Below are 26,167 nucleotides of genomic sequence, written 5' to 3' on the forward strand. Positions count from 1 at the left end.
CTGCTCGGGCTTTGATTTGGAAAATCTTTATTAGCAAAATATGGATTGACAAAAAAAACAAAAACGGTTCCAGTGTTTCAGACCCCTGTTGTCCGCTCGCTCGCGCGGGCAGACCATAAATACACAACAAACATAATGCACTTTGGTGAGGAGTCGGACATGCAAAGTGAAGCAATGGATGAACAGGCTGCCGGTTGAAATCCCTCATTGTCTTACAGTGTGATCGACGTAGTCTGGGCCTTTGTCCACATCAGTGTGTGTCAAACCTTTTATCATTTAATTTTCAATAATGTCATGAATTAATTGCTTTTCCTTTTATGACCTATGAAATTATTTGAATATATATTTAAATTTTCTTAGATGTTTATACCCTAAAACTGTTGTTTAATTATTTTATATATATTCATTTGCTAAAAGATCAATGAAAATAGTTGTATATTTTCTCACTTTTTACAAAATAGAACTAAACGATAGGTTTTAAATTGGATTTAATTATGTCAATTGAAGGTTTTATATTTAATGTTCTTTTAAGGAAGTACAATTATAGTAAAGTATAGTAAGTAAAAATTATTTCCCTCCTGTATTCTCATTTATAAGCATTTCTTCTTGTTTTATTTATTAAATTATAGGCCTAATACAACATTGTGTCTTATGAGAATGTTTTTAATTTTTAAAAAAAAGGCTGAATAATGTGATGTCATCTCTTCTAAAATAAATCTGATGTTTCAAGGCTTCAGTCCAGTCAGATAAGTGACTATATTCGACACCATGCTTGAGTTGCTGGACAAAGACCCAGTTTGACATAAACATTCTTTACACTCGTGGCATCATTTATCTACACAAACATCAACAGTCGTGACTCAAACGTGTCACAGAGTCGTGTCAACGCGCCGTCTGGACTCTCAGACTTTTTCCCATCTCTGTTAATCCAGCAGATTATCTGACTTGTTCAAAGAAAACACGACCAGTGATTCTCGACGCTCGATTCAATCGTCTACAGAAGTGCGACACTTTCACCTGAAGGGGGCGCTGTTTGCTCGAATCAAGAAGTTTCCTGTCTCGAATTAAACGGTTGTACGAAAAAACCTTTTCTTTTTCATGAAAAACAAAATAATTAAGGTTTTGCTGGAGACAAATAAAGAAAATAAATTATTGAAAATTAAACGCTGCTACAGTCCGACAGTGAAAGTGAAACACTTCTGTATTTTATTATTATTATCATTTTAAAATGACGTCGTATATTTCATTCACACCAGATTATGATACAAAGATAAAAAAAGTGTTGTAAAATAAATTTTCCCGCCCTCAGTTCTTGTGAGATTCTGGGATCTCAAAAAGTCTTGGAAGGAAGATGTGGGGGTGATGGGGGGGTCGGGGGTGGGGGGGTCACAAAAGTGTGTGTCCTACAGGTGTGTGTCCTCCTCGTCCAGCAGCTCCTCCTTCAGCAGGTTGTCGATGGGGACGATCCAGTTGTCGTTGAACTCTCCGTTGAGCGCCACTTTCTTCTCCTGCATCTCCGGCTGCACCTCCATCACCTCCAGGGTGGGGTTGTCGTGGTAACCGTTCTCCACCGCGTGCAGCTCCTCCGTCAGGTGCTGCTGCGAGGGGGCGAGCAGGGGTCAGAGGTCACGCCCGGAGAGACAGCGTGGTTGGGTCCTGGAGACTCACCTGGGTCTCGCCGTAGGGCTTGCGGTGGTGCGAGGCGCACACGGCCAGGATGACGATCATGATGAGCAGAGCGCCGCACGACGCCAGGATGGCGATCAGAGTCCTGTTGTCGTTAGGCTTCTGCGCGAGAGAGGAGCAGAGTGAGCAGAGTGGTCTCTGAAAGAGTGACCTGTGTGACCTCTCACCTTTGTGATGTCCGCGAACTGCTCCGACGCCAGGAACGTATTCACTGCAAACACATTATAAATAGTATTTGGTTCATTTATATGTAATTATAATTGAACATTCAAATGAATGAATAAATGAAATGTTTTTACCTTTGCCGTTTATGCTCACGCTGTCAAACAGGACTTTGTCTTTGTGGTGCTTCATCTGCAGGACACACTCGCCCTCCACGTAGTTTGCCATCAACCTCTGGCAGAGCTTGACCAGGTCCTTGTTCGCCTTATCCTGCACCTACACACACACACACACACAGCAAAATCACACACAAACACCAGAAACGCACACACATAACACAGGAGGAACATGATGTGATAGAAAGATGAATCGTTTAGGTGCATTAGTGTGTTTGTGAGTGTGTACATGCGTGTGTGTGTACGTGTGTGTGTGTGTGTGTGTGTGTGTGTGTGACTGCAAGTATGAGTGCAAATCTACATGTTTGTGTATGTGTGCGTGTGGTTAGTTTATGTGTGATGTTTTGGTGTGTATGTATCCGTGTGTTTGTGTGTGTTTATCTGTCCGTTTACATGTGTGTGTGTACTTGTGTGTACATGTGTGCGTGTACATCAGTTTGTGCATGTGTGTGTGTATGTACTTTTCTTTATTATTTTTTTTATCTTTTGTGTATATGTGTTTATGTGTATGTGTTTGTGTGTGTTTGTCTGTTCTTGTACATGTGTGTGTGTACATATCTTGTGTACATGTGTTTATGTGTAAATGTGTGTGTGTGTACATATCAATGTGTTTGTGTGTGTTTGTCCGTTCTTCTGATGTTATCATATTTTATTGTTCTGATGTTATCCTGAGGGATCAATAAAGTTCTACCTAACCTGACCTAACATTGTACATGTGTGTGTGTGCTAAATCAGTGTCTGTGTGTGTGTACATATTTTGCGTACATGTGTTTATGTGTAAATGTGTGTGTGTTTGTGTTTGTCTGTTTGTGCACGTGTGTGCGCTTGTGTGTGCAGCAGGAAGAGGAGTGGTCAGGGTGGAGGTCTTCCTCAGACAACACAATACATGTTCAGGAAGTCTGGCTCTGAGAGCTACAATCAAGTCTCACCTCTTGGCCACTGTTGAGGACGTACTGTGGAGCAGAAGAACAAAGTTAGACTCAGTCCTGACTCTCTCGCTCACTCGCTCACTCTCTCGCTCACTCTCTCGCTCACTCTCTCGCTCACTCTCTCGCTCACTCTCTCACTCACTCTCTCGCTCACCCTGAACGACTCAGTCAAGCCCTCCGCGGTGCTGACCACTGCGGTGTGTGTCTCTGCTGTGCTCCGTGGGGCGCTGGAGGTCAGCGGGTCGGCTGGTCCGGCTCTGGCCGTGGTAAAGGGCTGGCGAGTGGAGGCCGGGGTCACGGCGGGGGTCAAGGCCGGGGTCAAGGCCGGGGTCACAGCCGGGGTCACGGCCGGGGTCACGGCCGGGGTAACGGCCGGGGTCACGGCCGGCGTCGTTTGCTTGACTTCCGCTGGCGCGGTGGTTTTGGCTATTATTGCAGTCGTGGGTGCGTCTGTTGCTATGACGACAAAGAATGTGACTGATTAACTTGTGAGTCGCATCAGAGTGAGTGTCAACACGCCTTAAAAAAGTTGAATGCAAAAACAAGAGAGTAGCAAAAAGTTATCAAAACCTGGCGACACTATTGTCTTCACAGCCGGAGACTGATTATTTTTGAAGGTCATAGGAAGTGTTCCTACCTTGCTTCCCGACCTGCGGACTCGTCCGGGGGGGCAGTGTGGTGGGCTCTCTGGTCTGACTCGGTTTCACCGTAACAGTGGTGACTTGGGTCGCCGTGGTCGTCCCTGACGGCACCGTGTTGATGTTCGTCACCGTCTTCAGAGACGTTGCCGCGGCCACCGTGGTCTGACTGGGCGGCAAAGCGACACTGCCCGTGTCATTGGCGAGCACCGCCGGGGCGAGTGTTTTTACCGATGCTTGGGAAGTCACGGGAACGATCGGCGTCACGGGCTCCGTGGCCGCCTGAGTTTTACCGGAAGAAGCCACGCTGGTGGGGACGACAGTGATCGGCACTTGTGAGGATTTAGAAGGCGGTTCAAAGGTCACCGGATGCACGACGACTCCGGCCGTGGTCTTGGCATCTGTGGCGACCACGGTCGGCGCCAGAGTGGGTTCGGGCTTGGCCGCATCCGTGGCCGCTACGGTTATCAGCATCTGAGCCGTCGTCGGTGGATCGTTAACATTGGCAACCGTGGGCGCTTCGGTCGGCGCCCCGCCGGGTCCGGCTGTGGTTTGGTCCTTCGTCACCGTGGCCTCCGAAGCGCCACCTTGTGACCAGACGCCGTGACACGAGAAGCCTGGAGACAAAGAGAGGAAGGGTGAGTGGATTCCAAGCAAACGGAAGGGAATGAAGCCCATAACGAAAAAAGGACAAAACTCTTTACCAAGACATTTTAAAAAGAAAACATTAAACCTGAACCAACAGATAAATTGAACCAATACAACAAAAAAGACGGGATGAAATTGGTTGCTTAGCAACAAAGTTAATGGTCAAATTATTACACCCTTAGTGTCACAGCGGGAGTGTTTCAGACTAGAGCGGTTTCTCTGCATCTTGTTCCTCCAGTTCACTTAATCACACGATAATTTAAACAACGGACTTTCCAGCCTCAAGATGAACGTATTATTGTCCCTGATTTCACGTGAGATTTTCTTTCCCCTGACTATGTCTATATTTAATTAAATGATTTGCTGTCTTTTTTATTTTATTTTGTTGGCTACTTTTATTGTATAAAATGACCAACAAGAAGTAAATAAAACAAATCTTGTTTAAATCTCAGTCACTACTCTCCAGCTTTCTTCTGATCTTATGACACTAGAGGTTGTCAAGAATCTGGCAATATTTATCATGATACGGGGCGACAATATGATTTATTGCGATAAATCCTGTAGTAACGAGGATATATTTGTAGTATCGTCCGAGTACTTGACTCTGGTGTTGCAGAATTTACAGACCACATGACTCTTGACGAAGTCGTAACTGCTTTCATTTGTTAAATGATGAAAAGATTGCGGGAATCAACTGTATCCTCTTGTCCTCAGGCATCACCAATAATTCTTTTTAGCTTTTTCTTTTAGCTACGGAGGACGTGAGGAATGCCATCGAGCAGCCGGAAGTTTCATTGCAACACAAAAATGAGCAAATATTTTCATATTAATTGTAAAAAAAATAGATATATTTTATTTGACACACATTTTTTTAAGCATGAACCATAAAATAACTTTAATTCAAAATAAAATGCGAGAAAAAAACAAAAAATAAAAACATAACAACCGTAGTGACCAGTGCCGTCGGTGCCGGTCAACAACAAGAGCAGCTTATAACTGGTATTTCAGTTCCTTTTATCTGACACTTTTCCCTAAATATATATCCGAACACTCATTAGGCCGTGACCTCGTGACCCCGGCTGTCACTCCTGCGCCTGTTTCTTTGCATGAGACAGAAACACTCGTCCTCCTGCTATCAGAGCTGTTTTCACCTCACACACACACACACACACACACACACACAAACATTCCTCACGAGCCGGTGTGTTGATCCCTCTATCATCTGCCAGCATCATCTGTTCATGATCCACGAGTCAAGCTTCCACTCATCCAACCGTCTATCCTTCAGGTCATCCATCCATCCTGGACGTATCTGTTATTGCCTCAGGAGGTCGCGTGACCCACGTCACCTGCCCGTCCGTCATCCCCGACAGGACCGCTGCGGGTGAAAGTCATTTACGGAGAAGGTTTGACCCGAGAGTGACCACGGTCCCAGGACTCAAGTTATGTCTCCGTCACCGTGTCCGGCCCGGTGTGAGAACCCGACTGCCGTTCTTTCCCTGGATCGTCTTCCCAGGCTGGACTCTCTTCAGTCACAGGAAGCAGCTTTGTTGACGTGAACTCCAGTGTCTGCAGAGCTACACGTAGTGGCGACTGTTGCGTAATCCAAAAATATGTTTTAATAATCAATATTAGATACAAAATCATTTAAAATGTGCCTCAGACTTTAATTTAATTATAGACTGTTTTAGTGATATGTTTTATTTTTTATTTACCATTTTTTTATTTCAGTGAATGTAACATTTTAAATGTTGAAACAAACCTTTTTTTTTTAGCATTAATTATTTTATTTTTTATAATTTAATTCAATAATGTCTACATTTAAAGGCCGATATTGTTTTTTTTAAATTAATTAAAAATTTAAAAATTGAATATTTTCTAAATTATCTTTTACACATAGTGTTTGATTTTTTAAATTCCAATTATTCAAAAATGAAATTCAATATAAAAATGAGCCGATCTACAATCAGTGCTGAATTGGATTAGTCTGGTAAAATAAGATACAATAGAATAGAATTATTGTAATTTTATTATGAAACGCTATAAAAAATATATTTATTTTCAAAATTTGAAATTGTTTAATAGAAACAAATAAAATCTCTCAATAAACAAATTGTTTGATACGATTACTCCGAAAATATTCAATGCTTTTCTTTTAAAAATACCAAAGATAAATTCAAAAAAATAAATTCAAAATTTCAATATTCTGATGGCTAACCTACTTGTCGTTTAATCTCCATTTTTAAAACCTTTAAACATTTTAAATATGTAAACAAACCAAACAGCTAACGCTAACCAGCATAATCCCTTCTACAATATAACTCATCATCAGTTTGAACCTGCAGAGTCTGTTTGCTCCCAAGAGGTCACCAGAGGTCACAGGGTGCTCCCCCACCCCCCTTTTAGCTCAATACTTGGGGTCCCACTGTTTGCTTCCAGGGGGCGTCCCCGGGTTCCTGCGGAGTGTGAGAATCTGGGTCCAGACCCATTAAAGCCGAGTGACAGCAGGCAGGGTCCACTTTGATTGTTGGTCCTCGAAGGTCGTGTCGTTCATGAAAGACGCCCCAATAAAAAGGCCCCACACAGACCGGAACAAGAGGAGGAGCCGAAGCCTCTGATTGGCTGTTAGTAGAATGTTAAATAGTAAATTTGAGTTGTGTGTTTCTGATCTTTGTGTACTTCATCTTCGAGTTACTTAAGTATCTTTCTGATACATCATATCACACCATTCATCTTCATCTCCACTCATCCATTCTTCCTCTTCACCAAAGAGTCTTTAGAGAGTCTCCTTCATTCATCCATCCATCTTTGTACTCTTTTACTTCATGATAGCAGTTGATCAGTCAACCAACCCGTGGCTCATCCATCCATCCAGACCTCCACTTATCTACTCATCGTTCATCCATCCTTTACGGTTCCAGCATAACATCCATTCTTTTATCCATTCATGAGTCGACCTCTCCCTTTATGCATCCATTCATGAAGGATAGAGGGTTATTATTATTCAATGAAATTGAATTTTGGCAACAAAAAATAAGGATATAACATGTGAGATATTGTTGGAATACTTACAAAAACATCATGATGAATATACTGTATTATAGGACATTTTAATTTAACAATCAAGAGATACTTGGTGATTGTTTAATAGAAATAAAGAATTTAATTAAATTAAAAAGAGTTTTTGATTATTTAAGAATAAATATTACATATATTATATATTTATGGATTCCTCACAGAAGGAATCCATAAGTAAAACAAATGTTATAATCCTGCACAAATATAACAATGGAAGATGAAACGAAGAGAGTTGAACCTAAAAATAAACTTAAGATATAAGTTAAAATATGTTTAACAGCATAAATTCAAGATTCAATTTCAACACAAACATCCCAATTAGTTATTAACAACAACACTGTCCGTCCATTTTCTTCCGTTTCATTCATATTAGAACAGAGGACTCAGAGAGAGCAAACCTCCACCAAGTCCCTCATTTACAATTTATTTAAATTTGTACTTTTTGAGCATTTGAAATACCATTAACTGTTTTTTGTTTCCTTTGGAGTTTTAAAAAAATGACCAAAAAATAAAATAGAATAATTTTATGTGATCATTGGTTACATTTCAAACAATCACGACTCACACAGTAGCGCCCCCTATAGCTATTCTTTCATCATTACCTGTCACCTAACAGAGTTTCAAACTGCTTTACGCGACAGTGGGTCAGAGACGGTGGTTACATTCATTTCCATCATAGCTAGAAGAAGATAAAACAGGAAACCAGCTGAACCACATCCTTTATCTTCTTTTTTTTTCACACATTCACATGCGTGGGCTGAAAACCCTTTTAGCGTTCATGACGGTTTGCAATTACACTGTTCTAACTGTAGAGGGAGACAGAAATTAATGACGTGAAGTGACAAGCTCTTACAAATATCGCAGTGAAGTAAAGTGCAGTTTTCCTAGCGTCATACTTGAAAGGAATATTACGAACAGTGAAAAAAAAAAAGAACAACCATCTCCAGGGGTCACAAGGTTTATGTACTTGAAATGACAGAAATAATTACTTTTATTTTGGGAAAAACTGGGACTTGTAATCTTAAAGGGACAGTAGGTGGCAGGAGTACTAGATACAGCACTAGTGAGTCGTGAGCTCTGCAACGAATCTTCAAATGAGTCTTGGATCTAGATTGTTAATCAGAATCCGACCCTGAAATCAAAATATCTGGGAACTCTGAGTTATTCCAACAGATGATCTTCTTGGCAGAGGTAATTAACATCAAATGAAGTAGCAACCATCTCTTCATCATCCCCTTTTTCTGCAGTCAACGATTCTCTCTGCCTCAATCTCTCGCCAGGACGAGGACGGTGTGTCCAGAGTGTCCTTCCCTCACATGCAGCAGGAGCCAGTGCAGAGATTAAACAAACAAGAGCCGCCTTCAGTGGGACCAGCGTCCCCTCAAGCCGGTGACAGCTGGAACAAAAGACCCTCCGTCTCCTCGTGTGGCCGAGCGACGCAGAGTTTTTCCCCCTGATTCCAGCGCTCTGATACTGAGTTCCTGCAGCTTCAAACTTCTCTGCGCCAATTCAGCAGGATTGTGGGGGACGATCGGGTAAGTAAGGGGTGTCGGGTGAGGTGGGGGGTGAGGGGGTCTTCACTTCACCGTGTTGAGGGTGGTGAATGTAAAAAAGCTCTCGGATAAAGGAAGGACAAGTGAGAGGGAGGAGCTGGGGGGAGGCAGATGATGGTTCGGGACACCGTTAATCTAGCAGAGCAATGTAAATGACTGACCACACACACACACACACACACACACACATTTTCACTCACTCAACCCACAAACAAACAGACTCCCGTCCTTGGAAACCAGACTGGTATGTGTGTTTACACCAGCTGAGGCTGCTGGGAGAAGTTCAAAGTTGGACCGCTCACACACACACACATACACTAAATCACACATGCACACACACACAATAACAACAACAAAATTGAACAAGTCGTTTCTAAATAAATAGATTAATTAAAAATTAAAAAAATATGTATATATAAAAGAAAATACTGCTGCTATATATACAGGATATATACACAATTTAGTACATTTGGTGGAAAAAAATATTATAATATATATTCAAAAGTGTTAATAAAAAATATTTTATATCAAAGTAAATGAAAGAAATGCTGATCATATGTAAAAATGTAGTGTTGCTTTAAAATAATAATGAACTATTATATTTAGGATTCATGATCATAATATTTGTATTATTATAGGACTTTTTTTTAAATTTGGTACAAAGCTAATATTTTCTAAAAGCAAATGCATCGACAAAGTCATCAATAGATGATAAACGAAGCCGAGGATTAAATGCATATTATGATCCATGACGAAAGATAAAAGGGTGAGAAAGAGAGTTGAATAAAACTCATTCATAAAAGAAAAATAACTTGCTATCCATGGATGAGCTTGATTTCTAAATTAATCCCTCACAAAGTTCCTCCGGGTGAAGTGGAGGTCTGTGCTTTGAATAGTTACCAGAACTGCTTGTTGTGGCTCTTTTGTGGATTAATTTGGGAACTATGTGCCGAGCGTCGCCTCCTCCGCGGCCACAACAAGAGCGCGTCTGTTTTGCTAACATGTGATGAGGGAGAGAAGCTGAAGCTGTCAGGAGGAGACAAGCCAGAGCGAGGAGGAGCCGAGGAATGAGGAGGTGCTGGTGGTGGAGCTCAGGTCCATGACAGTACCAGCCGCAGAGCTGATTAATGGACACCTGCGAGTGTGGCGTGGCATGTGGGAGTGCGAGGTCAGTGCGGAGGTGAAGGCACGCCGGCTAATTTATATCAACACGAGCGGACAGTGATGGAACGCTGAGCTTAGACTTCCAGAGCTGAAGATCCAGACCCACAGACACCAGAATTTCCCTTTTTTTCCTTAAAAAAATGAACGTCACTAAAGTAGATTGTATTTACTTTTCAATCATTCGAAATAATCCATTTGATGTTGAACGTGGAAAACCAGACAATGATTGTATCTGTCATTTCTTGAATTGAATCTAGAAAATTCAAATGCCATAATTACATTCTTAGTAATAACCTTTTCGTCCATTGCATATATTAAATGAAAAAAAAAACACCTAAAAGAGAAGCAGTTGCTCTTCTCTGAGTATATGAAAAATGTCACTGAACCACATTCGAATTCTGCCTCCTGGCTCAGCTCTTTTTAAATGTATTTTTAGAATGTCAATTCTGATTTACAGAAATAACATCACACATTTTACATCATGTACGTTTTTTCTTAGAACTTCTTCAATCATTTTGTTTTCAAATGATTGTTTTTTCAACACGGAAGGTTCCACAGACTATGTTTCTTTTGCTTGTTTTTTTAACAATAAATTATTTTTTATTTCGACAATACTTTGAACTAGATTTTATCAAAGATTTGCCTTCACACGCTTTGTTTTTATGCCATTGGTGTCATTTTTATGTAGATGGATTAATGTGCCACACCTTAAGAGCCAGTCCTAGCTTCACAAGAGGTCTGGACTTCTTTCCTACCACGACTTTAGGTTCAAGAACTCTCATCATCTTAACTGTCACGACTCCAATGTATTCTTTTAGCACAGCAGCGTGCTAACATTTTGTAAATGTTATTTGTACCGTGATATCCTACAAACTCCTTATATAATGCCTGCAGAAGTCGTGGCTCAGGGCCATCTCCTGGTGCCACACCCTCCTTGGGAACTGGGATGTTGATAAAGTCCCCCCCACATCTATTGTTCTCGCTTCTCTCCCATGCTAACAGAACACCGACAGCCTCGCCAAGCGGTCCTCATGCGAGGACCACGTCCGGGCTGATCAGGACCCGCGACCGGCTGCTATCTTGTAGGAAACGGACGAGTCAGGAACCCAGGAACTCTGGATCAAGAGGATCCGTGTGACACGAGGAAGTCTTGGCGATGACTGATAACCGATGACAACAACCTCTTCCTGTTTCCAGGCTCAGATGTTTTTCATGAACTATTTTGAGCTTAGAAGATGGTAAAAAGGAAGAAACACCTTCAGTTCAACCCACACCAACCAAATGACACTAGAAACATCTGATCTCACGTGGAAAAAACTACGATCAGAGCTAGCACGTGACGCAGCTATCGTACGCTAGGTCGTGATGTAAAAAGGCGATTCCGGAGCGATGACCTTGTTAACATGTCTAAAACATAACGACAATCCGTACCACAACATGACACTATCATGATATTACTCACATGATACACCCATGTAAGGTTCATAGCAAGGTTGGCGTTTTAGCGCTGCTAGCGAAGACAGCTAGCTAACTTTATGAAAACCTCTCAGTGACACGTTACAGAAGCGAAAAGGAAGAATAAATTAGGATGCGTTCAAAAAGTTTTCCTCAGCTGTCATATAAACATAGTCACCGTTACTGTAAACCACAACTTAATGCTTAAACTAAATGAATAAATGTTTAACTTTTCGACATAGAAGAGCAAGAACAGATGATTTAAATCACTGTTTGAACCTCACAAACTTAAAGTCAAATTACTACATATATATATATATATATATATATATACACAAACATTACATACTAAGCTGTTTAAAAGCCACATTATTTGATAACAACAACAAAATATTTTTCAAAGCAAATTATTTGAATGCTACACGTTAGCTTAAACCAGGGGCCTGTACATTCTTTTCGATAAGGGCCTCAATCCATAAAAGGTAAAGAAGCAGTTTAGTGAACTGTGATATCGTGCCAATAGTTATCATTGGAATCTTCAAAATAAAGCTTCTGTATTCCAACATAAACAGTAAAAAGAGAGTTTTTAGTAATTAGCTTCTAAACATAGCATCTTCATTTTGTTGTTGAGGTTTTTCTTGGATAGATTTGTCATAAAAACATGACTTTAAAAAAGAAATCAGGTAAAAAAGATGTGTATTTTACATCTTTTTGTTAAATAATAAAGTTGATAACAGAGACACTGGGCCTCTTTAATTCTGAAAAAAGGGCCGCAAATGGCCCCCGACTGATCGTACAAATACTGGTATTGCAGAGGTCGACTAAAAGTCATCTCGCTTGTTAAGCAGAAATCAGGAGCAAATGTTTTAGGGAACAGAAGTGTTTTCCCTGCAGCGCCACAATCAGGCTTACGTTTCCATAGAAACTTCGTCAAACACTTTTTTTAACAAAATAAGCAGCTTAAAAGTGCCTGTGTGGACTCGTCAATCACTCCGGCTCACTTTTTCCACAACAAAAAACTTCCCTCAACAGAGCGAGGAGTGGAAGGTTTGGTGTGATAGTGGCGAGCTGAACACACACACACACACACAGATGCTTGTTCACACACTCCCCTGGATGTGATCTTAGTGCGATGACAGCGATGGAAGTGTGTCGCACTTTCAACGCTTCCCACGATAAATAATCCTCCCATCAGAGATGTCTGGGTGTCGCGGGTCCGGAGGGAGCGACAGGTGCGTAATTAAAGGAAAACACTTCATTACTGTGGCTGCTGACCGGGCGGGGGGGCGGCAGGAGGAGGCCAGGGGCTCGAGGGGGGGCAGGTGGCTCCCAGTTGTACTCTTGCTACTGGACACGATTATACACTGATTAATCACCGGAGGGACAAAAGTGGAAGAAATGTGGGCGTCCGGGCTCAAGAGAGGTGGAAGAAATAAAAGGCTTTAGAAGAAAGAATTGTGGGGAATTAAAGAGGGAGATGAAGACAAAAGGGACTTCTCCTCCTTTTTTGAAGCGATTTATAGTCTGGTAAAAACCATGTGCCTTTTTTTTCCTTGAGTAACACCGAAATACTTCTACACTATTTGTTAAATTACTTTATAAAATGTAGTTTTTGCAAGACAATTACTGCTGACTCAGCTTAAATTTACATACAGTGAAATGAGAGTAAACTAGTAAACCCAAGTGATGGCACAGTCCTAATTTTATTATAAAAGCAAAGCAGTAAAACAACTTTCATGATTCAAAAATGTATCAGTTTACTGTAGAAACAAACCACTGCACCACTACTTTACTGAATAAATAAATAAATAAATAATTTTCTCACCACAGCTACATGACAGCTTGTTTATCTAGTGATGCTATTACGTTTTATGAATTCAACTTTTCTTTTTTTGGGTTGTATCCACGAGGAGTCAGGGGTTAGATGTCTTGCTCAGGGACACAATGGTACACGTGGAGATGGGATTGAACCAGCAACCTCACAGTCAGAAGGCAACCATTCAGAGCAGGGGTGTCAAACTCAAACAAACAAGGGACCATATTTGATTTATTTTTGACTCTTGGTGAAGTTTTATATTTACCAAATATTAACTGGAAGAATTTGTCCGATTTCAAATATTATTTTTAAATATTGTTTTCACCTTTAATTTCGCTTATCTTCATCCCTGGTATCTTTATATTGTATATGAAGAACGTTACACAGTTGAACTGAAAATAATTGTATTTATGAACTAATTTTCAGTGCAAAATAACAGCATGTATAAACTGCAGGAGTTTTATTTCCTTTTTTAAGCCTGTTTGCATGTGTTTCAACGTGACTGGTTTTCAGCCAATCTTGCTCAAGCAGATAAGAGATATGAACATTTTTATAGGTTAACCATTTGTCCTACTTGTTGCATTTTTCTTCAATAAGAATGTGGTGAGAATATTTCAAACACCACAAAATACACATTACAAAGCATTTTTTTTTTTTTTTATCTGCTCAAAAATGTCAACCGCGCTCAGGTAGATCCAACACTGAGGAGATATGAAGGGTTTTGAACTTGTGACGCATTTATAAATTCCTGTCATACAATTAAAATAAAAAAAACGTACTGATCCAAGACACTACATAGTTAAGAGGAGTTATAAGTGTATTTTATTATTTAGTCAAATATTGCCACAAATTTGTTTGATTTTTTCTTTTTTTATAGTTTCTTTAATATTATATGAAAACAATACATGTGGATGGTGCATTTTTAGAACAATATTTAACATTTCAATATGTATTGTTAGTTACTTTAATTTAAACTGGAAATAAAACGTAAAAAATGACCAACTTGTGCTAATACAATTACATTACACGTGATTTATTACAGATTCTGAATCAAATACATTTATTTTTTGAACATTACAAGCCTGAATAATTATTACCTTTTACCAGAGCAAGTTATTTACAACTTTATAAATGATGTTTCTAAAGCGGTTAAGTTCAGCACGAGCTAGTATTTCCAGAGCAGCAGTGGATGCATGTGTGCACCTGTTGCTGCATCTGAGTCGATTCCCACACATCCATGGAAGCACTGAAGGCGTCAAACGGTCGGCAAACTTACCGAGAGAAAGCAGCAGCCATGTGATCCTGACGGTCGCTCTCATCCTGACGTCGTCCAGATGTATGGCTCATTCACTTGGCTACTTTCCTTGAGCGTGAGGTGGCGATGGATGGAGTTCTGCGTCCTGTCACGCCGTCGCCTCAAATCTGTCTCTGGAGAAAATGATCTGGCCGATCTTTTGTACCTTTTTTTTCCTTAAACTGAAAGCCAAGAATGCTTTTGTTTGTGCCTGCTGCTGCTGCTTCTTTCTCTCGGGGTAGAGCTGGAGGATTTGGGGGAAGAGTTTTTTCTGGTCTCCTTGGCTGCAGTTGTGACCCCCCTCTCGCTCTCTCTCTCTCTCTCTCTCTCCCTGGCTGGTATTGTGCTCTCCAGTCCGGTCGAGTGTTTGCTGTTAGCAGCCAGTCCAGCTCTCGCTGCCCATCCCACCCCGAAAAAAAAAAAAGTGTCCCAGCCTTCCCCTTATCATGAGAAAGCAGCCAGGTCCAATCCCAGAGCCGGGTCTCGCGGCCGCCGGGACATTTTGAATAACAAAGGAAGCGCTGAGACAATGTGTTCCCCCGGTTTTTGATCCAGTCCAAAAATGGACTCAAGGACGGCGGGTGAGGTCAGAGAGTGTTTGATCGTGGAGAGACTGCCGAGATTCTCCGTCGTCAGCATCACAAACATCTGTCACTTTCCCAGGAAGGAATCTTAACAAACCCCCCAAAAAAAACCATCAGCTCGACCAGCGGCCTTTGACACCAGTCACCAGAATTGAAGAATCTACTCACAGAGGATTTAAAAAGCCTCATCATTGAACATGTTTTTAACTGGTCGATGCACATCTGTCAGAGTTACAGGGCAACATTTTGTTCCGTCAAGATATTTATTGACGTCCACCAAACGCTAGACTTCTATAATGAACTTTATGGCCATGACTTATGATAGCATGTCAATGATTAATCTGGAACAAAGTCAATTGGAGGCAATCAACGATAAATTCAAGATGGAAAAAGGACGTGTCTTGTGGAAATTCTTTTAAATTGTTTAATTCATTGTGACTTATTTTCTTAATTTTAGGCCTCAAACAGATAAAGTTATGTATTAAATCCGGATAAAGTTGGTCTCTATTTTTTATTTTTATGTGGCCGGTCCTAGATGTTCAAATGAGTCTTGTTCTGCTCAAGGTTTCTGCCGTCTATGAGGGCGTTTTTTTTCTCGCCACTGTCACACCAACACAGTCTCACTCCCATCACGTCATGTGATTTAGTCATTGTTGATTCACTGGAATCTGTTTTTCTTTTCTTTACTACACTCTTAATAAACTGTTGAGTGTCTTGAGATAACTTATTATTAACTTGTTATTATTTGAGACTTAAAATTAAATTGAATTGAAATGTTTGCCCATTGCATGATGAATTTGGACATGTCTGGTTTAAAGGATGTAAAGCCTTGTGTACATGAAAACATATCTTGTTCTATTCTTTTTTTCCCCCCAGAGAAGAAGAGTTCATTCAAAATCCCTGAAAACGATAAGGTACACACGTGGTTAGAAGTATTTATTCTAGATAAGTCAGTTTATAATGTTTTTTATTTGAAAAACGAAATGAGCTTTGGTTATAGTACATTGAAAAGGAATTGTAATATATATTTTTCTCACACTATCCTACTCATGAATCTGGTTTTAGCTATAAATCAGTTTCACTCCTAATATTGGAGAAACCATAGGTCTCTCTGTATTTGATCATATGCAAGAAATCCCATATTATTCTTTGTTTGTCTTCACCAGATGATAGACGGAGATTTCAATATTAACTAGTATTTATTATACTAGACATAAATCCAGGTGCTCCTGCTTTAGTAAATAAAATGTCACTTGTATGGTCTCGATGCTCCGTCCTCTTAGGTCGGACGATATTGGGAAATACTGTCAGGAAAATGTTGATATATATCAGTCGATATCAAAAAAAAAATATCTAAAAAATATCAAAAATATCTAAGAGTTATTTATTAAGAGAACTACAATCATACGCAGCAACTCGCTCTCCTAGGAAGTGAACTTAATGCCTTTTATAAATGCTGTCACACAAATGCAGTTATTTTGGCAATTAACTGTTGGCACCAACACCAGGTTACTTTTTTTTTTTAAGATTTGAACCTGGTTAAACCACAATTTTAAAATATATTTGTGACATGTTCAAATGCTGATATCTGTTAACCTATAACCTATCATTCTGAAAACACAATAATTAGTATTGACAAATATAGTGATTTTTTTGTCCTGGTATATGTCAATATCAACCGAGTCTTTTCACCCTGTCGTACGGTGGGTCGATCAATGCTAAACTAGCCTCACCTGAGGTATTAATAATAGAATCTTTTACCAAAAATTCAATTTTGCTTCCATCCTTTCTGACATTGTGGGCGTAAGAACAACTAAAACATCTGGTATGTTTTTACCTACAGCCTACATTCAGACTATATCTTAAATCCATGATAATGATGGTATGTTTCCAGGCTAACTATATTATAGTCCAGGGTACATGAGAAAAAATAAACTACTGCCAAACCACAAAAACGAGTGGGAACCGATCGCATCCTTCCAAACCTGCCGGCACACACCCAGTTTCCTGATAAGAGCGACAGGATGAGTAGAACTAACGTCAGGAATGTTTGCAGGTTTTATTTTTATGTTGAGACTTCAACAGTGTTTGTAGAAAAATCTCAACTCTGGACTGTAAGATGGTGAGGATGGAACGTGAAGCATCAGAAATGTTTTTCCAAATGTTCTCCAAGGTCTTCAATGTCAAGCAGAAAAGCTAGCTCTGATAAGATACGAAGTTCCTCTTCCTTACTTTTCCTCACCTTTTTACATTTCGACTTTCCCAACACACCAGCTTTCTGTTCCATCTCTCTAGCCTCTGCAAGTTCCTCTTTACACACTTTTACCTGACTCCATACACACGCATTCAACGATTCCCTGTTCTGCAATCCCCTCCCCATAGACTGCACCACTTTTTCGAGCCTCTCCTTGTACTCCGACTGCTTTTTCTCCCTTTCTTTCTCCTTTTGTATGCTACCAATTGCACCTGAACTGAACACCTTCAGTATTTGATTCTCCATGGTTCGATATCTCATCCCGTCATCTTTGGGTTCCCATTTACCCGCCATTTTTTAGATCCAGTTCCCACACCCTTAATATGTGGATTTACAATACACAGCTTTATTCTGTATTCGGAATTACTTATATTGGGACAGAGAGCGACACTCTGATCTCAATACCCGTATGTTCCGACGAGCACACACTTTTGTCATTCATTCATTACCCACTAGGCGCTGCTCACGGTTATTGCTCCGGTCTTGTCCTTATTTTCTTTATCTGTTATAGTTACTCACAGGTTTTAACTGGTCTTGTTAACTATGTAGTATTTTCTGTTGGTGCAGGACTTTTTCACTGGTCTCGTCCGATCCGCGCCGGGATCGACTCACAGTTATTTCTTTGTGTTTGTGTGTTATTCTAGATTTGGCCAGTCGGGAGGTATGACACGCTATGTTCCTAGTTCCCAACCTATGAGTACACCTTATGTGGGTAACTCGACACCAAATCTTATAAATCAGTGATCTGAGGTCTGTTTTCTTACTTCACAAATACCTAAAAAGTGTATTTGTATTTTCAGAATCCAGGATCCCCAGCAAACATTCAAAGTGTACTTGTCCTCGCTCTCAGTTCCTGTTTTATTTTCTCCGAATTTTTGAGTTTTACCACACCCGGGATAATTTCACAACCCAGCAGAAAAAAAGGTTTATTTTATCAGAATTTTTGAGTTTTACCACACCCGGGATAATTTCACAACCCAGCAGAAAAAAAGGTTTATTTTATCAGAATTTTTGAGTTTTACCACACTCCGGAAAATTTCACAACCCAGCAGAAAAAACGCGTTCCGTCGAGCAACAGATGGAGACGCCACTCCCCGGCAAAATACTTCTTCCGTCACACAATATTCCAAACGACTCTTATTACACACCTCATAAAATATTCAACCACCAAAACACAGTTCTTCCACCACCCGTATAGTTTAAACTATAATTTTACTGACCTTGACGTTTACTAAGACTGAGGACACGGCTAAAAGTTAGCTTTGTTCAATGCAGGGAAATTCTGCTCACCTTAGTTTGCCGTCTCCGTGTCCCTTCGTCTGTTCGCGTCGAGTCCAATCGATCCGAACAACGACCCGTAATTATCCCGGACGAGCCCCCATAGTGTTTTGTTGTCTTGTTTTCCATTCAATTATTCATAATACAGTCACAAACTTACTTTGATGTTGAATAACTGCAGAATAACTGGTTCTTTTGTGGCGCAGTATCTAAACATGCTGGATTTTTGGGTGCAAAGTATTGGTTTTGTCGCAGCATCCAAACTTGATAATGACATTCATTGCTGTAGCTTCTACTTGATTCACTGATGCAGGAGTCAAACGTGTTAGCAGGAGTGAAAGAGTTAATTTTAGTGACGTAGTTCTTCAGTCTCATTCACAAACTGAAGAGAGAGAGAACATCAGATTAAAATGGTTTCTTATTCTGGGTGCTTGGGGTGGAATATAACTAAAGCTAAAAAGTTACAATACGGACTATGTGTAATGTCGTTTTCCCTTCGTTAGATTGGATCTCATGAAATTGTTGTATTGAAAAAAATCCTTCAGGAACCGGTATTGAAGCGAAGGTATCAATATTTATGAGGGTATGGACGATTTTTGATCGATAACGAACAAAAATCAGCAGATGTTTAACAATTCTACGGATAGGAATTCATACACAGACCACCTGTAGGTCATAGAGACATCAATGAAGACGGTATCAGATTTGAAACATTGTATCAAACCCAAATAAATCAAAAATTCAAGGACAAGAACTTCAAAGCAGAACCCAACTGAAGCATGACGATAACTTGCACATCTAAGTTGCGTTCAAACGCTTCTCTGAAGCGGAAAGAGAGCAATACATCTGTGATGAACTTGAGGAAAAATGCACGAGAGCCCAGGGAGGGATCGGAGCTTATCTCCCAGAGATTGGTACCATCTCCCTGAGCGGGATGGGATGCGGAGGAGTGGCGGTCTTGGAAGTTCAGAGGGGGGTGTTGGAGTGGACTCAAAAGGTGCCGGTGGGGAGTTGGAGGGGTACGTAGAAGAATGCAACCCTCACATTCCAGGCATGCCCGCGTCATTGTGGCAGGGTAATGAGGCAGGGGGGGGGGGGGGGGGGGCGAGGACTCCACCCAGCCGGGGGACCTAAACTACCGGAGACCCGGGTCTGAGCTCACGACTGAGGAATTCCCGACGACTGGACGTGTGAGAGTTTTTCCAGCGGCGCTCGCGTCCACAATGGTTTGTCACTGGAGATAAAGACGCACGACAGCTCGCCGACGGTGAATCATTCGTAGATGAGTCAATCATACTGACTCATCCCAGGTTTCATCGTGAGACTCACTGACTCTTGATTCACTAACAAAACATGGTGAAATGATCAGGAGATTACGTGTCTTCACTGGTCTGCATATACTGAGTCGGTCACTGAGCAACATGCAAAGAACCTTTTATAACTGTTATGACTGTTTTATTTTAATGTTTATGATTAGAATCAAACTATTATCATGATACATCTGGTTTTCAATTTCAAATTCTTCTTTTTAATCTTTAAAATGTTTTTATTTAAGTGTATTTAATAGATGTTGGACTCTATTGTACTCATCAGTATTTGTCTGTTTGTAAACAACTCTCTTTTCATTTAAATATTTGCATTAGAAAATGTGCTTACGCCCCGCCCACTGGAAACACTTTTTCTGGAGATGAAATCTTAACCACACCATCTCTGCTGTGATTGGTAAATCATCGAGGTTGGTCACCACGCGTCGTCCATTCCGCAAGTCTCCACCTCCAAGGGACTCCTTGTAAAAAACAAAGGGGAGTGTAATTCCAGCTGGCTGGAGGAGTGAAGCCATTATTATGTCATTACGGACTCTGCTCTCGTAACCTCTTGTTCTATTTCAGACAAGTGAGGACTTTATAAAGTAATACGTTCAAAACATTGTGAGGGACTTACTGCATCTTGGAGAGGAAAACTTCAACATTTGAAACATGTGAGTTGGGTTTTCACATTATGTTGCCTTTAAATGTTTTCATTACATCTTTATAACATTTTTAAAACTTGATTTTCCAATTTAAATGTTTAAACCTACTTGATTATTATGTTGCTCTCTATCTTTTTTCAGAATATTATAAGACTACATACATTTCTTAAATATTGTTTGAAGTTAAAAACCTTTCAGGAAACGTATTATACTGTATATAATGCCCAGTAGTTTCTTACATATATCTCCGGGAATTGTTTTCTTCTCTTGTGTCTCTTCTCCAGATATATATGTTTATAAACATTATATGACCATCATTTTATGATGAATATATGATACATTATACGTTAAGTGGTGGCACGACAAGAAAAACATCCACAGGTTGATTGAGATCCTTAAATAACCCCGGGTGTGAGTGTATGATTTGTTTTGTCGCTCACAACTGGTAGCTGGGATACATTTTTCATATTAGAGCATCATTGTTAGAAAATGAATTATATTTTCAGGAAAATACAGACTGTAAATGTATGTATGTTCTCAGTCTATGTTTCTGGGGGTGAGGGAGGAAACCAGAGTGGCCGGAGTAAACCCACACAAGCACAGGGAGGATATTAAAGCTCCACACACAAAGTAGACCAACTAGAGGGTAAACCAAATATTGCATTTTCACTGTAGACCTGGCACTGAAACTGATCTGAAACTTCTTTTTTTTTCTTCGTAGTCAACTTTCCTTCAGGCCCGTCGAGCTAAAGATGACTTGAAAGAGACATCCTTCCTGTGTGGTCGCCGTGACTGTCAACTACATCACAACACCGTGGCACATCCTTCCCCGGCTTCCTGCCTTCGTTTGGTACTTTTCCTTCTTTGATTGGCACCTCGGAAGTGCAGAGGATGAACCGACAAGACTCTCTCTGTGTGAGTCGAGCTTGAGCCGACTGTTGGACAGACGTCAGGTCGTCTCCGACTCCAGCTCGCAGCGGTGACAGCGACTCAAGTGGCACGAACACGAGCGCGACGAGGCTCTGCTGAGATACAGAAACCCCACTTTGTCAGCTGAAGACTCGACCTAAATAGCTCTCAGACTCACAGCTCGTATCACCAACGACGACTTGTCCTCAAGTTTAGCGGCTTTCAAACCAGCACCAGTGAACACACACATCAGCACCAGTGAACACACACATCGGCACGAGTGAACGCACACATCGACACGAGTGAACACACACATCGACACCGCAACCATTGTTTCCATCATAGTCATGTTGACAGTCCGCGGCCAAGTGTGGCACATAAACAACGTATTCATGCGGCTTAATGAGCATTAAAATTCTGCAAGATCCCAGCGATGACTGAGGACAAGAGGATACAGTGGACGCCAGCAACTGATTTTTAGAAGTATTTTGGTTTCAAAACACATGAAAGCAGTTACAACTATGTCAAGAATCATGTGGTCTGTAAATTCACACCATAGTCAAGTACTCGACAATACTATAAATATATCCTTGTTACTACAGCATCACAATATTCTGTATCGCTGCCCCTGTACCGTGATACGTATCATATCGTCAGATGCTTTCCAATACACAGCCCAACAGCAGTATTTTTTTTATGTATTACTCTTTTAAAGTTTCTATTACAACAAATTCTTATTTATTTAAGTTTTTATTTTAGTATTTCCGTTTTTCTTTTTTCCTTAATTTAATAAATGCTTTTTACGAGTATTTCTTGTCAATTATATATTTAAAGCAGCTCCATGCGATCTTTAGTCGAGCTACGCCAGTGGACTAAAGCGGTAGTGTTTAGCCCGACGAGAGACCACATTTCACCCCCACACACACACACACACACCCCCAGCCCACCACAACCAGCACGATATGTATCATGTTCACACCATCCCCAAGAAATTTGACAGTGAAAATAAAAGTCACACAAAACACCTCAAGTCACGGTATATGAGTCGTTAGTCAACTAGTTTTAAGTTGATGTGTCATCACAAGTTATTTTAGTACAAAAATATGAAGGTACCCAAAACTGACCAGAGCTTTAAAATGATGTTGTATCAGATTGATTCTGTTTAATCCAGGATTATTTTATGATTTATATTGAGAAGCTTTGAATAAAATTAAATTATAGAATTGAATAGCAGCTACTGTTTTTTTTTAGCAATCCTTGATTCCAAGCATTTGATCTTTCATTTACTTTTAGGTAGGTTAGGTAGAACTTTATTGAAAATTAAAAAAAAAAAATCCAATTAGCCACAGGAATACAGCAATTTTTCATTAAAAATAAATAAAAATAAAATAAGAACAAGAACAAAGAGAAATAAAGAGAAATAACAAGATGATAATTTTATTTTTACTTAACAGGGTTGCTCCGGCTCAAGAGGAGATATATTCAAGACTTCTTTTAACTCCCTCTTTTTTTTTAATTTAAGATTTATATATTTAAGAACTCGACAATCAACCAATTTTGGATAAAGATATCATTTTAGACATTTTAATGCCAATAAAAGCTTTGTTTAACGAATTGAATGCACTTTAAGACTTTCTAAAAAGCCACTGGAACGCTGCTTGAATACATAAACTCTAACACAAAACTGATGAAACTTTAGAACAAAAACAGAGTCATCACTAAATCAGTTTTAGCTCAAGTCTCTCATCAAACATTGATGTTATCATAACTTTGGTGAACGGACTGGAAACAGCTTCACTAACTTCCATTGTTGACTTGAGCTCCGAGGAAGTGTTTCGTGAGGTTCACTGCTCGGCGTGGTGTTGTGGGAGATGTATGACATGAGCGCCCTGATATGACACAGGACCCTCCACACCTCCTTATCAGCTGCCGGTACCAAGCGGAGCCACATCTGGAGGGATGCTGGCGAACCATTGCTGCGTGGAACGAGGCCGGGTGGAAGGAGTCCGGGTGTTCTGCTCCGAGTCGGTGACTCCTGACTTTGATATGAGGAAGATGGGTCCGTGCCTCCCTGTTACCGGGTGGATCAGGGGTCAGAGGTCACACGGAGAAAGGCGGTGATGTAGGATAACCCGGAGGAAGGAATGGAAGGATGGGGGGGGGGCGGGGGGACATTCTCCAGACACACAGCAAGGAAGCTATCAGACCCAGGAGCCTCAGAGGAATCTGTGACAGATACTTGCACCTGACAGACACACACTCTTATCTCTTAAAAGGTTAAATGGCAGAATGTTTCCATCAGACAAAGGCAGAAGTGTTAAAAACAAGCAAAACTTTTTTTACGACTAGAATATACATATTAATCCATCCCTAAAAATGTTTACAATTTTAATAGGGCAACAAAAGTATTGTGTGTTAAAAGCTTGAAACGTTTATAAACTAGAAATTAAATTAAATCATCAGTAAAAAAAGACAAAAAATAATATATCATTCTAGGAGAAAGTAAATTGCTGTATATAATTTATTAACTTAAATGGAAAAAATCTTACAAAAACAAACAGACAAAACAAAATAACAACTATCTTGCCAACAAACCCTTGTGTAACCTCAGGGTCAAGATGACCCGAAGGCCCGAAAAACAAATGTGTTTGAGGTATCCCTTGTGTTGCCTCTGCGTTCATTGCAGGTTACCTTGACCCAGAGACAACATGGATTGATGGTTTAATAGAGATTTTTTTTAAATATATATTTTGACTACACGTGTATTATTGCTTGAGTCTATTTAAAGAACAACTAAAGTAAAAACTCCAACTCTCCTGATTCACTCACAACTCAACAACATTTCAAAATGTTGAAGTCTTTCCTCTCCAAGATGCATTAAGTCCCTCATGTTGACCAAGTTTTGAACTTATTACTTTATAAAGTTCTCCCCCGACAGAAATCTTGGCGAACGAGAGGTTACAAGAGTAAAGTTATGACGTAATAATGGCTTCACTCCTCCAGTCAGCTGTTATCACGCACCGCTTTGTTTATAGAACGAGTCCCTTGGAGGTGGAGACTTCCATGATTGAAGACGGTGACAAACCTCGATGTTTGACCAATCACAGCAGAGTGGGCGTGGTTATGATAAACAAGATGTTACCTCCAGTAAAACGTTGTCAGTGGGCGGGGCTTAATCAGAATCAGACGTGATCTTTTTTATTGACATTTTCAGTGGAAAACCACCAAATAGGAATTTCAACATTAAACATGAAATAAAAATATATATATATTAATAAGTATTAATAATATTATGTAGATTTTCTAATGTAAATATTTCAATGAAAAGAGAGTATTATACAAACAGACACATACTGATACTTACATACTTTAGGTTTTCTCTCAATTCAAACAAGTGTTTTATGCGTCATGATCCTGGAAAGTGTATCGTTCAGTATTTTCTTTGTCTTGTGTACTGACAATGGTTTCTGGGCGGAGCAAATAAATACACTTAAGTGATGCCGTCAGTCGTCATGAGACGTTTCTACTTGTGTAAAACTACTGTCAACGAAAACAGGGGTAATAATCAGGGTACTTAAACCGTTCTCTGGGACTTCCTGTGATTCATTTCGCAATCAGATCAAATCTATTTAAAAGTCGACTGCAGAAGGAAACAAGAAACACTGATTATGAAAAGAATGTGTTATTTCTCCAGAAAAACATTATTATCAAATGTCTGAAACATTGTCTGAAAGAATACAGTTATAAAGTTATTACTATGATTATTCAGACGTAACCCACAGAAAACCTGTTATTCACATAATAAACAAGTGATTTTACAGATAACTTTTTTTAGAAACCATATGGTCGATATGAAATAAACATTTTTAACTTATTTTGGGTCCATCATGGAAGACTCTGTCACGGCTTCATTAAAAGAAAATACAAAAAATATAATCCAATCAACTGAAACAGCACTCAGAGAGCGCAGACCTCTGACCACCCGTCCATTTTCAGCTATGTTTTTTTACTTCAATATTATTGCAAAAGATCAATTCCAAATAAACTAGTGGTTCAGCAGGTGATTGAAGAGCTCAACTGGGAAGCAGGTGTTCTTACCTGCACAGCCTCCTTGGCAGAGGTAATGAAATAAAGAGTAAAAGGAGATAATTGTGCGACATGTTGTTAAAAAGTTGACTCGGCGAGGTCAGTGAATGATGTCAGCCTCAACTTGGACTTGAAGAGTCGCCGCGCTGACATTGTTTGCTGTTATTTACAGAGACCTGGAGTGAACAAAGGGATGCGAGGAGGGGAGGATGACCAGACGGGATGGGGAGATCCACAGAAAAGAAGGAAAGGGAAAAGGGAGGCGGTCGGATTCAACTTGGACGTCGGAGCGGTTTATTGTATTCGTCTGCCCATCAGAGGCTTTCGTGTATTCATAGCATGGGCGCAGCGCAGGAAGCGTCCAGCAGGGGCTTCCTGGAGCGAAAGCGTCTTGGGCGATCCCTCCAGTTCTATAGGAGGAAATGAGCCAGGTGGGCGTGGACCTGAAAGGGGGCCACTTCGGGGAGACTTGGGCGTGTTGGACTTTG

General features: G+C 40.3%; 1 protein-coding gene across 2 annotated transcripts; it reads right to left on the reverse strand.

Annotated features, from left to right (window-relative positions):
- Positions 1 to 10: 10 nt before the first annotated feature.
- Positions 11 to 15,012, reverse strand: podxl (podocalyxin-like). 2 transcript variants are annotated; one of them, XM_087787343.1, is made up of 8 exons: positions 14,582 to 15,012; positions 3,591 to 4,208; positions 3,108 to 3,409; positions 2,954 to 2,977; positions 1,986 to 2,124; positions 1,854 to 1,897; positions 1,669 to 1,788; positions 11 to 1,595 (listed from the first exon to the last, which is right to left on the reverse strand). In XM_087787343.1, the coding sequence occupies exons 1-8, from the start codon at positions 14,622 to 14,624 to the stop codon at positions 1,404 to 1,406; spliced, it is 1,482 nt and encodes a 493-aa protein (XP_087643469.1). In that variant the 5' UTR covers positions 14,625 to 15,012; the 3' UTR covers positions 11 to 1,403. The 2 variants fall into 2 exon arrangements, with proteins under 2 accessions (XP_087643469.1, XP_087643468.1); XM_087787342.1 differs by having other exon boundaries at positions 11 to 1,598; positions 14,582 to 15,007.
- Between the last annotated feature and the right edge of the window lie 11,155 nt (positions 15,013 to 26,167).

This window comes from Callionymus lyra, chromosome 3 (genome assembly GCF_982586985.1).
Source record: "Callionymus lyra chromosome 3, fCalLyr1.hap1.1, whole genome shotgun sequence".
NCBI classification, from domain to species: domain Eukaryota; kingdom Metazoa; phylum Chordata; class Actinopteri; order Syngnathiformes; family Callionymidae; genus Callionymus; species Callionymus lyra.

Excerpts from the sequence above, each read along its gene's own strand:
- podxl (XM_087787342.1), bottom strand. The coding sequence starts at position 14,624 with ATGAGAGCGACCGTCAGGATCACATGGCTGCTGCTTTCTCTCG. Across the intron at positions 3,410-3,590 it reads TCCGCAGGTCGGGAAGCAAG|CAACAGACGCACCCACGACT; the intron begins GTAGGAACACTT and ends TTGTCGTCATAG. Across the intron at positions 2,978-3,107 it reads GCTTGACTGAGTCGTTCAGG|TACGTCCTCAACAGTGGCCA; the intron begins GTGAGCGAGAGA and ends TCTGCTCCACAG.